We start from the raw sequence: 12925 nt of genomic DNA, 5'->3' as shown, positions 1-12925 counted from the left end.
AACCGGAGGAGGGATGATGGTGTTCTTCCTAGTTTATTCATGAAAACCCTTCAGTCATTAACTATCATGACAAGAACAAGTTTGTTATCCACGGAAGGAACAGTGCTCAGATACTTCAATGAAACACTACTCCAACTGATGGATTCTGTACTGCACTATAAAGAACTGGAACAAGCTGAAGGCTTGCTCCTCTTGACTGTATACTTTAACACTTGAAAAGCTCAAAGCTCCTGCCAACCGTTTTGTCAGACAAAGAGGAGGAGCCAAGTCTTCCTCTTCCTTCCCCAACAGCCACCCCCTCCTAAACAGCTAAAGGATCCCTCAGTCACCAAAATTGCTCTCTCACCCAAAATTGGTAGATTGCCTCAAACTAGAGAGGAAGGATGATTTTATGGTTAAGGAACTGGACTAGAAAACAGAAGACTTATTCAGCCTCCAGCTTTACCCCAGACTTGCTGTGTGATCTTGTGCAAGTAACTTAGTCTATCTCAATTCCACATCTGTACAATGGGGAAAATATTCCTCTACCTCACAACTGTGTTGTGAAGATAAATTCATTAATTCTTGTGAAGAGCACAGATACTACAGCGATGAATGCCAAATACCTGCTAAGACTGAAGCTCCAAAAACCTGGAGATTTTATGCAAATATAACTGGCTGCTCCTCTGCTCTGGACTGGGGGTTTGTCTAGAGTTTGTGGTCCTGTTTTAATTTAAGTAATTTGTCATTTACCTCAACAAAAGTTATAACAAATGTTAGCCTAGGCACTTCACAAATGTTTACTCTGTGACACACATATTTTTGCCTGACCTTAGGTTGAGTGTCTAGGAATTTACCCTCTTCCTATAATTTATTAGGTGTGAATAAAATGATCAGCTACAATTTTATTTTTTCCCTGGTGAACTTTAACAGCAGCTTTTGTTAATTCAGAAAGATGATACAAGTACAACAGTTTTTTTTCCCCCAAAAAATGTACATTTACACATAAATTGTGCACAGTCCTTAGGCCCGTGCTAAGTTGCAAATGCAGCCCTGAATGCCACAGATGTTGAGCACCCTTCTTTATGTAGTTTTATAGGTCAGAAGAAGTTACGGAGGTGGTGCATTACATAACATAAGAGTACAAAATCATACAGAAAGATGACACCATAAAACGACCTACTTCTCCAAAGGGGACCAGTCTCCATCAGATAAAGGGTAATGATCCTTGGAGTGACAAATCAAAGGCTCTTTCTGCTCTTCACTCTTTGGTGAAGAATTTGAGGATCCTCTGTGGAGACAAAAGAACCATTTTTGTTTCAAGTGAGTCAATGACAGATCTCCACTAACAACTTACCTAGAGGAACTGAATTATTTTTACCAGAAATCTTAGGACAAAAAGAGAAAGGAAGAGACTGATAGTTGAGAGATAACTAAAGAAAGAGTTCATCATCGGAGGTGCTGCTTTCTTGCCAGCACAGCCATCGTTTAATACCCGTAAAAAAGATCCTAGCAAAGTTTAAAAATGTTCCCCACCACATATTTAATTAAACAATTTAGTGTTCATCTAAGAGATCTCACAAATATATACCAAGTGATGCCATCCTCCACAAACTTGCTATTTAGCATGTATGCAAAAAACTGAAATTGGGGAAAGATTCAAGCACAATATTGATGATCCTCACCAAAAGCCTCCAAAAATCTATTAATTTAGAATACTACAACAAAGGAATGCCCAAAATAGATTTGACACTGTATTCTTTGAATATTAGCCTAATTTGTGGATAATGCAGTGTTAAAAAATATATATATATTGTAAGTCATATAGGACCTAGAAGTTAGCCAGACTAACAATGGATACTACTATTAGTTGCCTCAGATACATTTATGAGCAGTGGATGTAACTGAGTTAATTTCCCAATACCAGGCCCAACTGTGATTAGCTGAAGAGCGCTAATGAGATCAAAGCATATGGTATTATGGCTGTAAGGTAATCACTGCATTTCATTCATAGACACCCCTTTCAAATATTTGTATCTATAAACAGTCAGAGCTTTGTAATTGAACAAGTGTACTGAATACGATAATTATTCTTAGAAATGAATAACTTGTTCTGAAGCCAATTTATTCCCTCCCCCCCCTCCCAAATCCAAACACTAAAGCAACACTAAAGCAAGGACGCTAGGCCATGAGGACAAATCTGGCATATGATTATTTAAAAAGCAATTTGATTTAACAGCTGTAAGTTTAATATGCAAAAACAAAAATTGCTTCTCCTTCATCAGCGAAATGGCCATACTGGTTTTGTATAACATTTCTTAAAGAAATGCAGTGCATGTTCTCAGTCCAAAAGAGAGATCCAAAATATAGGTATAGCCTATGAAAATTTATACTGCCCCCTCCAGATTCCATGCACCACAATGATTTTTCCACTCATTTGCACACCTTTCAGTCAAAACAGGGAAGAGTCCATAGTTAGTGGGTGATAACACTGGAACATATTATATGATGAAAATGTATTTTTCCACTTATTAACATAAGCAAGTATTTGTTGTTTCACTTACAATATTTATTGTTTACGGGAGGTGCTAAATTAACAGCCTTAGTGACAAGAAGTATATTGGTGGTGACAATATGCTTCCTCACACTGCTCATGAGTGCATTCAGTGTTGAAGACCCCAGAAAATGAAAATGTTTTTTCCTACACATACACAAAAACACTGGGAATACTAACAAGACTTCCAGGTAGTGCCATCTGCGGGGGTAGGTAGTGCCAAGTGGAATCTATTCACAGGAACTAGACAATTAATCAACTCATTTCACATAAGGCACTGAACTATCAGACGAACAACAAACTTTCAGTCCTCAGTGACCAACACTATATTTGGTGTGAGAATCTTTAACATGAAAGTCTGTAGGAACCTGGTCCAAAGCCCAGTGAAGTCAATGCAAAAAACCTCGGTCACTTCAATGAGCCTTGGATCATGCCTGAACCGCACCAGCCTCAGTTATCTATTTTGCAATATTGATCAGCTGCCATTTCTTTCCCTCCCTCATCCATTTTATATATGCCCTAAGTAAATATGTTTAATTTAATCTGATATAAAGTGTAATAATTTGACCTACAAAATGTTTTTAAACCAATGTCTCAATTTACTGTATACAAATATGCTCAGATAGTCAAAGAAAAGAAAACCTATAAATTGGCTGTTAAAGCACATCATCCCAGTTTGGAGCCACACAAAACAGTCAAAAGCACACTCTGTCTAAATGGTAAAAGATAGACAGATGCATACACAACATCCTCTATTTCTGCTTCATACATCACAATTTCAGTAACTGGCTGTTTGCAGTAACTTAGCTAAATCAGGCACTTTTGAGAACATATGTATACAACAGGGGTCGGCAACCTTTCAGAAGTGGTGCGCTGACTCTTCATTTATTCACTCTAATTTAAGGTTTCGCGTGCCATTAATACATTTTAATGTTTTTAGAAGGTCTCTCTCTCTAAGTCTGTATTATATAACTAAACTATTGTATGTAAAGTAAACATGGTTTTCAAAATGTTTCAGAAGCGTCATTTAAAATTAAATTAAAATGCTGATCTAATGCTGCCAGCCTGGGGTTCTGTTCACCTAGGCCAGCAGCAGGCTGAGCAGGACCTGCAGCCAGGACCCCAGACCTGGGGGGTGGGGTGTTCAGGGGTCAAGGTTGAGGACTTGGGGAGGAGGACCAGGACAGGGGGGGTTCAGGGAAGGCTGGGGGGTTCAGGGATCAGGGCAGAGAGCTGGGTGTGTGGGGGGGATGCAGGGCAGAAGGCTGAGGGTGTGGGGGGGTGCAGGACAGAGGACTATGTGTTGGATGGGGAGATTCAGGGCAGAAGGCTGGGTGTGGGGGGGTTCAAGGGTCAAGGCAGAGGGATGGGGCTGTGGGGACGCAGGGCAGAAGGCTGGGTGTGTGTTGGGGTGGGGTGGGTTCAGGGCAGAGGGCTGGGGGGTTCAAGGGTCAGGGCAGAGGGATGTGGCTGTGGGGACGCAGGGCAGAAGGCTGGGTGTGTGTTGGGGTTGGGTGGGTTCAGGGCAGAGGGCTGGGTGTGAGGGATGCAGGTGTGAGGGGGGTGTGAGGGGTGCAGGGCAGAAGGCTGGGTGTGTGTGTGTGGGGGGTTCAGGACAGAGGGCTGGGGGCTGTGGGGATGCAGGGCAGAAGGCTGGGTGTGTGTTGGGCTGGGGGGGGTTCAGGACAGATGTCCAGGAGTATGGAGGGTGCAGGGCAGAAAGCTGAGTGTGTGTGGGGAGGGTAAGGACAGAGGGCTGGGATGCTCAGCTTGTGGGGAGAAGAGGTTAATACACAGGTCACAGTACGAAGCCTTAGTAATACCACATGAAAGCATTCAGTATGTATTTAACAGTTTACCTCAGATGTTGAACACCTCTCTCATCATCAGAGCTTATTTCTATTTCAAAAATCTCTTCAACTCCAGAAGAGATCTGATCTTCCTTCTTGCTGTCTTGTTTATATTTCTTTTTTCTTCGCTTTTTCTTCTTCACAGACCCTGAGGTGAACACAGTCTCTGTTTCCATGACGTGTGTAACTTCAGAGCTCTGACATGTCCTTTCATTTTCACCTGACTTCAGCAAGTGATCTTCAATCTCTTTAAAGAACTGATCCTCAGTGATTATTGGGGAGGTTGCCAGATATGCAGGAACTTTTTCCTAACCAAAACAAGGGGAATAATTAAGTAAGCAGATACATTTCTTATGTATACATAAACAGAATAACAAAAGGTTAAATAAATGTGGGGGTGCAGTGGGGTGGAGAGGTTAGCAGCATCAAGGACTGACTGGCAGATATGGCATATTTCCTGCCTGATCAGCAATACTGTCCCACATGACTGACTGCTGGGAGACGTTATTGAAATTAAACGTAAGTGTCTCTGAAGTCCACTATACCTAAAGGCAAAATTTATGTCTTGTGGGCTGGAATTGTGTGTAACCTCTTGGAGGAGACGTGGTGGGGGTATGATGTAAGGCCTGGGAATTAAGGGCTATACTGAAAATATGCCAGGCAAGAATAGACATTTAGGATAAGTGTAAAGTGGATTTTCTGGGGAATATCTAGGTGGAAATTAATGCAAATTTCACAACTCTGGATATGCGGAAATCCAGGCTTTTGAAGATATGTCCTGAGGTGTGGGTCTTTGCTGATTATCTGTTCCAGACAGTAGCGGGTTTACAATGGCACCAAAGGCACCAGGCCCACACTGGGAAGGAGCCCATTATGGACTCAGGGTCTGGCTCCTTGCTCAGGGCAGCCCAGGGCCAAGGTCCTGCTGTGTGAGAAGCTCAAAGCCAGCAGGTCCCACTTGCCTGTAGGAAGCTCGCCGACTAGCAGCTGGGCTCTATTATGTGGGCTGGGAAGGGCTGCTGGCCGGTGGACGCAACCAAGGGGAGGGGACTCTGAGGAGTCACGTCCCAGGGATCTGCCCTGCTCCCCACTGTGGCTCCAGCTCTGAGCAGTCTCTGCTGTCCGCCACCTGCAGGACCCCACCTGTGTACTCAAGGGCCAAGTCACCTGGGACCAGTGCAGGGGCTGGCTGTCTCAGACAGTTCGTGGGGGAAGGGAGAGAGTAGAACAGGGGCTCAGTCAGGCCCCACCAGGCAAGTGGGTCCGGAGGGAAAGCAACCTGGGCAGGCCTCACTCTGGCTCGGGCCTGGCTGATCACACCGCTCCCGAAGAACCACATCCGGGGACTGGCCCCAGCTGCACTGCTAGCTCAGCCCAGTGGACAGTCACCTCCCAGCAGGGCTGGTGAGTGCGGCTGGGCATGGGGGAGTGGGTCTCGGGGGGGGGGTGCTGGGCAGTGGGGGAGGTCTGTGCATGTTGGGGTGCTGGGCTTAGGAGGGCCGCTAGGCTGTGGGCGGGGAGAGGGAGGGAAGGTATGTGTATGGGCCTAAGCTGTATAAAGAAATGGCAGAACTGCCCAGCCTGGGTTCTAGTTCTGAACCCGAAACAGTTACGAACTTGTGACCAAGGTGAAAATTCAGTTGTGGGTTTTGAAGAACTGACACTACCACAGCATGCTGGAGTTAGGGCTGACCTCCGATAAGCTTTTTAGCATGCATGTAGGTTTTTTTGTTCTTAATATGTTTTCTTTGTAAATTTTTTACTTTAAAAATAAATGTGCTTGCTTAGAAAGAGTTGTGTGGTAATTAACAACTCTGAGCAATATGCTGGTCAGACTCTAGAGAGAAAGCAAAGTGCAGGTGCTGGCCTGTTTAGGCAGCCTGGCTTGTTGGGGATATCAGTGTGGGCATGCAACCATGCAGCCTGGAAAAACCCTAATCAGGATGAAATAAGACACGCATCTGTGCCCAAGAGAGGTAATGGCTGGGAGCTGGAGTGTCTTCTAGGAGTGGGTGTCTTCTAGGAGTGGGAATACAGGTGCAGTTACCCTGAAACTGTGACACTGACAATCGCATCTTTTTTTAATATAGTACCTAGTATTATTAATATTATAGTAATGACAAAAACATAAGTGTTCATTAGAGAGACAAGGTGGGTGAGGTAATATATATTTTATTGGACCAACTTCTGTTGGGAGAGAGACAAGCTTTCGAGCTTACACAGAGCTCTTCTTTCCAATATTTTCAAATATATTGATTTCAATTACAATACAGAATGCAACATGCTCACATTATTTTTTATTACAAATATTTGCACTCTAAAAGTAGGATTTTTCAATTCATTTCATTCAAGTACTGTAGTGCAATCTCTTTATTATGAATGTGCAACTTACAAATGTAGATTTTTTTTGGTTACATAACTGCACTCAAAAACAAAACAACGTAAAGCTTTAGCGCCTAAAAGTCCACTCAATCCTACTTCTTGTTCAACCAATCGTGACGATAAAGCAAGTTTGTTTACATTGACGGGAGATAATTCTGCTTGCTTATTATTTTTATCACCTGAAAGTGAGGACAAGCATTCGCATGGCACTTTTGTTGCCAGCATTGCAAAACATTCATACGGTGCTTCATGCTTCAGCCACCATTCCAGGAGGACATGCTTCCATGCTGATGACGCTCGTTAAAAAAATAATGCATTAATTAAATGTGTGACTGAACACCTTGGGGGAGAATTGTATGTCTCCTGCTGTGTTTTATCTGCATTCTGCCATATATTTCATGTTATAGCAATCTCAGATGATGACCCCAGCACACATTGTTTGTTTTAAGAACATTTTCACTGCAGATTTGACAAAACACAAAGAAAGTACCAATGGGAGATTTCTAAAGATAGCTACAGCACTCGACCCAAAGTTTAAGAATCTGAAGTGCCTTCCAAATTCTGAAAGGGGCTAGGTGTGGAGCATGCTTTCAGAAGTCTTAAAAGAACACTCCTATGTGGAACTCGAACCACCAAAAAAGAAAAATCAACCTTCTGCTGGTAACGTCTGACTCAGATGATGAAAACAAACATGCATTGATCTGCACTGCTTTGGATTGTTATCGAGCAGAACCCCTCATCAGCATGGACACATGTCCTCTGGAATGGTGGGTGAAGCATGAAGGGACATATGAATCTTTAGGGTATTTGGCATTTAAATACCTTGAGATGCTGGCTACAACAGTGCCACGTGAATACCTGTTCTCACTTTCAGGTGATATTGTAAACAAAAAGCAGCAGCATTATCTCCCATAAATGTAAACAAACTTGTTTGTCTGAGCGGTTGGCTGAACAAGAAGTAGGACTGAGTGGACTCGTAGGCTCTAAAGCTTTGCATTGTTTCGTTTTTGAATGCAGGTTTTTTCTGTTTGTTTATTTTTTACATAATCCTACATAAACTGAGCACTGTACACTTTGTATTCTGTGTTGTAGCTGAAATCAATATATTTGAAAATGTAGAAAACATCAAAAATTTAAATAAATGGTATTCTATTATTATTTAACAGTGTGATTAATCGTGTGATTAAAAAACTGTGATTAATCGCAATTAATTTTTAATCGCTTGCCAGCCCTAATTATTATATAGTATGCTGCTTTAAGATTGAAGTCAGGAGTGAGAATAAAAACAAAGGATGCTTTAAAAGATCTTATTTAAGAAATGAAGTGTTGAAGTCACATTACAGTATTCCTGAAAGCAGGACATAAGGGTCTCTATTAAAATCCAAAACAGCTTCAAGCCTATTTCCCAGCTGAACATTTTACAGCAAAAAGGTAAGAGGTTCAATGCCCTTTCCTATTATGATGCAGATGCTTCTTCCAAATAACTAAATGGATCTGTAACCAGACTGCTCAGCTTTCAAAATATCTTGGAAGCCCTTTTCAGGTCTTGAACTTTGCGAATATACTGTATACATGGATAAAGTGTTAGTAATCTGAGACTCTTGGAAACGAGCTATCTTATTAAGGAGCTGAAGTGTTCAGTGGCTGTCTGTGCATCTAGCACACTATGGCATAGTTTAAAAGAAAACTGAAAACTAAGTGTTGGTGAGACAGAATGAGCAGCTGAAACAAAGAGGAAATATCAAATATTTCAGCTAGACAGGGGACTAGAAACCAGAAGTGCCAATTCTATTCTCAGCCCTGCAACTACTTTTTCTGTTGCCTTTATGTGTACCTTACCCACTAATAGTTATCTGGAACACTGTTATACAGATAGGGTGGCAGTAGTGGATTAACTATTGTTTTATAACTTGGTTTTAGTTTATATTAAGTGCAACAGCTGTGTTAAAGTCCTGTCCAAGACATTCAGGAAGTAGTTGTTGGGTTGGTGGTGGTTTCTTTTTTTTTTTTTTTTTTTTTTTAACTTTTGACTGATCAATTCCCATCAGTGACTGGTTTGCTCTCTGCCTCTGTCAGCAAAAGAACTGCTTTCAGTTTTGTATTTAGTCATGTTACGTGTTATATTAAGAATATAAGAATGTCCATACTGGATTAGACCAATGGTCTGTCTAGCTCAGTATTCTGTCTTCTGACAGTGGCCAATGCAGGGTGCTTTAGAGGGAATGAACAGAACAGGCAATCGAGTGACCATTCCCAGCTTCTAGCAATCAGAGGCTAGAGACACCCAGAACACAGGGTTGCATCCCTGACCATCTGGGCTAATGGCCATTGATGGACCTATTCTCCATGAAATTATCCAATTCCTTTTAGAACATCATTATAGTTTTGGCCTTCAGAACATCTGCTGGCAATGAGTTCAACAGATTGACTGTGCATTGTGTGAAGTACTTCTTTTTTGTTTGTTTTAAACCTGCTGCCTATTAATTTCATTAGGTGATCCCTGGTTCTTGTGTTATATGAAGGAGTGAGTAGGGAACCTCTGTTATATCCCCTTTTACTAGTCTCTTTTCCAAGATGAGAAGTCAGTTTTTTTAATCTCTCCTTATACAAAAGATGTTCCATACCCTTAATCATTTTTGTCGCCCTTCTCTGTACATTTTCCAATTCTAATATATCTTTCTTGAGATGGGGCAATCAGAACTGCATCCAGTATTTAAGGTGTGGCTATATCACAGATTTATATAGTGGCATTACATTTTCTCTTATTTTCTGTCCCTTCCCTAATGGTTCCTAACATTGTTAGTTTTTTGTTTTGTTTTGTTTTTTTTTTTACTGCCGCTGCACATTGAACAGATGTTTTCAGAGAAGATCTCTTTCTTGAGTGGTAATAGATAATTTAGATCCCATCATTGTGTATGTGTAGTTGGGATTGCGTTTTCCAACATGCATTACTTTACATTTATCAACACAGAATTTCATCTGCCATTTTATTGCCTAGTCCACCCAGTTTGTGAGATCCCTTTGTAACTCTTCATAGTCTGCTTTGGACTTAACTGTCATGAGTAGGGCTATGCTTTAATCACGGGTATTTTGAGCAAAAGTCACGGACAGGTCACGGGCAACAAACACAAAACCATGGCCCATACTTATAAATATCCGATTGAATCTTGGGGGGGGAAACCTGGGAGGCCCGCAGCACTAGCTGTGTGTGTGTTTGGGGGCGAGGGGGGGTAGGGTCACACTTCCGCTTTGGCTAGTGCAGAGGAGGGGAGGTCCCAGGGTCCTGTTGCTGCTCCAGCTACAGCCGCGGAGGAGGGAAGCCCTGGGGGCCACTTGCTGCTCTGGCTGCTCCAGAACCGCTGACAGGAGCCACCAAGCTGCAGCTGATCCCACTGCCCGTGGAACTGCTGTTCAGGTGATCTCTAGGGCCAGCTGCACTGGCCGCTGCTCAGGCGTTTCCCCAGGGCTAGCTGCCAGGGACCACCAGAGCAGCAGACAGTGCAGCCGGCCCTGAGTCGCACCAACAGCACCTAGTGTGACTGGTTGCAGGGCCACCTGAGTGGCCGCTGCTGGAGTTGCTCTGCAGTGAGCCAGTGTGGCTGTCCCCAGGGCCACCTGAGCAGCTGGTCCGGGGCTTCTGGGGAATCCGTGACTTCTGCGACCTCCATGACAAACACGGAGCCCTAATCATGAGTAATTCTGTATCGTCTGCAAATTTTGCCACCTCACAGTTTATCTGTTTTTACAGATCATGTTGAACAGCACTTGTTCCAGTATAGATCCCCAGGGGACACCACTATTTACCTCTTTCCATTATGAAAACTGACCATTTATTCCTACCCTGTTTCCTGTCTTTTAACCAATTACAGATCCATGAGGACAGACCTTCCCTCTTATCCTCTGACCACTTACTTCGCTTAAGAGCCTTTGGTGAGAGACCCTGTCAAAGTCTGAAAGTCAAATACACTATATTCACTGGATCTCCTTTGTCCACATGTTTGACAACTCACCTCAAAGAATTCTAACAGATTGGTGTAACTGCCAGGCCTTCCTCTGGATCCTTTTTTAAACATTGGTGTCATATTAGCTACCCTTAAGTCATCTGGTACAGAAGCTGATTTAAATGATAGGTTACATACCACAGTTGGTAGTTCTGCAATTTCATATTTGAGTTCCTTCAGAACTCTTCAGTGAATACCATCTGGTGCTGGTGACTTATTACTGTTTAATTTATCAATCTGTTTAAAAACCTCTTCTACTGACACTTCAATCTGGGACAGTTCCTCAGATTTGACACCTAAAAAATATGGCTCAGATATGGGAATCTCCCTCACATCCTCTGCAGTGAAGACTGATGCAAATAATTCATTTAACTTCTCCACAGTTCTTCCTTGAGTGCTCCTGTAGTAGCTCAATCATTCAGTGGCACTACTGATTGCTTGGCAGGCTTCCTACTTCCGACGTACTTAGATTTTTTGCTGTTAAAATTTGAGTCTCCATTCTCTTCCTAGACATTATGGTTCTTCTTCACAAGTTATTATTTTGGGTACTAATAATCTTGATGCTGATTTTTCCCCTTTCGTTGTGAATGAGTCACAACCACTGCTTCTATAGTGTGTTTTTTATTTGAAAAAAAAAAAATGAACTGCCACTCTTCCCACCACCACCCCCAATAGCTAGTTCATTAAGATTTGCAAGTTTTCATGACTCTGCACATTCATTTATAATCTAATGTTTGTATTTCATTGTCCAAAAAGTGTTTACTTTTGGTATGCCTCCTATTCCCTCCAAAAATATCAATGACTGTGACCCCCAAGTCCCTGACCAGGATGTGGAAGAGGCTTTATGATTCACAAAATATCTATCAACTTAGACAAGCTTTGACATATGTGCATGTAATGCAGTTTGCTATGAATATGAAGTATTGAAGAAAGTAAGGGCTTGTCTATTCAGGGAAGTTAGTGAAAAGTTAGTAGGGTCTAAATTTAAAGTGTGATAGCTATTCCACACTAACTTCTCTGTGTGGACCATCTTGTTCTGCACTAAGGGCTTGTCTACACTGTGACAAAAAGCCCCCCCTGCCCAAGACAAAAGTTTGGCCGACACAAGTGGCAGCGCTCTCCTGCCAACAAAACTACTGCCACTCATGGGGCTGGAAGTATTTTGTTGGCAAAAGTGCAGACAAAATACCAATAGAAAGCATTCACATGCGCTGACTTTTAGCAACAAGGCTATATCGACACAACCTTGTGACTAAAAGTTGCATAGTGTAGACAAGCCCTCAAAGTGACTTTTTGTTGATTAGTTTAATTTGCTTTCTAAGCAGTAACTATTCTGTACTAGTTACTCTGGGCTTCCTCCACTCCCCAGGTCTATACTTTTTAAGGCAACAGATGTGTAAGCATCAAGAGCTGAAAAGCCTACAATCTCAAGAGGCCTTGGGGGATATTCAGGACAACTGTATCAGAAAGCCAAACCATTACAATGACTTTCTAGGCCTGGTCTACACTACGCGTTTAAACCGCATTTAGCAGCGTTAAACTGATTTAACCCTGCACCCGTCCACACAACGAGGCCCTTTATATCGATATAAAGAGCTCTTTAAACCGATTTCTGTACTCCTCCCGGATGAGAGGAGTAGCGCTGAAATCGGTATTGCCATGTCGGATTAGGGTTAGTGTGGCTGCAAATCGACGGTATTGGCCTCTGGGCGGTATCCCAGAGTGCACCATTGTGACTGCTCTGGAAAGCAATCTGAACTCGGATGCACTGGCCAGGTAGACAGGAAAAGCCCCGCAAACTTTTGAATTTCATTTCCTGTTTGCCCAGCGTGGAGCTCTGATCAGCACGGGTGGCGAAGCAGTCCCAAGTCCAAAAAGAGCTCCAGCATGGACTGTATGGGAGATATTGGATCTGATCGCTGTATGGGGAGACAAATCTGTTCTATCAGAGCTCTGTTACAGAAGACGAAATGACAAAGCATTTGAAAAAATCTCCAGGCTATGATAGACAGAGGCCACAGCATATTGCTGTGTGACAAGCCAAAGAATCAAATAGATGCTCATGGAGGGAGGGAGGGGGTACTGAGGACTCCAGCTATTCCACAGTCCCGGCAGTCTCCGAAAAGCATTTGCATTCTTGGCTGAACTCCCAATGCCTG

At 42.7% G+C, this 12925-nt stretch overlaps 2 protein-coding genes across 8 annotated transcripts in view; one reads left to right on the top strand and one right to left on the bottom strand.

Moving 5' to 3' along the window:
• LPIN2 (lipin 2) overlaps positions 1-12925 on the bottom strand; it is a 72115-nt gene that overhangs the window by 20618 nt on the left and 38572 nt on the right. For all 6 annotated transcript variants that reach the window (XM_030552847.1, XM_030552846.1, XM_030552841.1 and 3 more), the window contains 2 exons: positions 4393-4691; positions 1163-1270 (listed from right to left, as the gene is read on the bottom strand). In XM_030552847.1, coding sequence (XP_030408707.1) covers positions 1163-1270; positions 4393-4691 — 407 coding nt within the window. The remainder of the gene's footprint in view (positions 1-1162; positions 1271-4392; positions 4692-12925) is intronic.
• The window catches only part of EMILIN2 (elastin microfibril interfacer 2), a 136576-nt gene that overhangs the window by 98563 nt on the left and 25088 nt on the right, over positions 1-12925 (top strand). The window lies entirely within an intron of this gene.

This window comes from Gopherus evgoodei, chromosome 2 (genome assembly GCF_007399415.2).
Source record: "Gopherus evgoodei ecotype Sinaloan lineage chromosome 2, rGopEvg1_v1.p, whole genome shotgun sequence".
NCBI lineage: Eukaryota > Metazoa > Chordata > Testudines > Testudinidae > Gopherus > Gopherus evgoodei.
The sequence above is the reverse complement of the archived record's forward strand: the minus strand, read 5'-3'. Positions and strand labels throughout refer to the sequence as shown.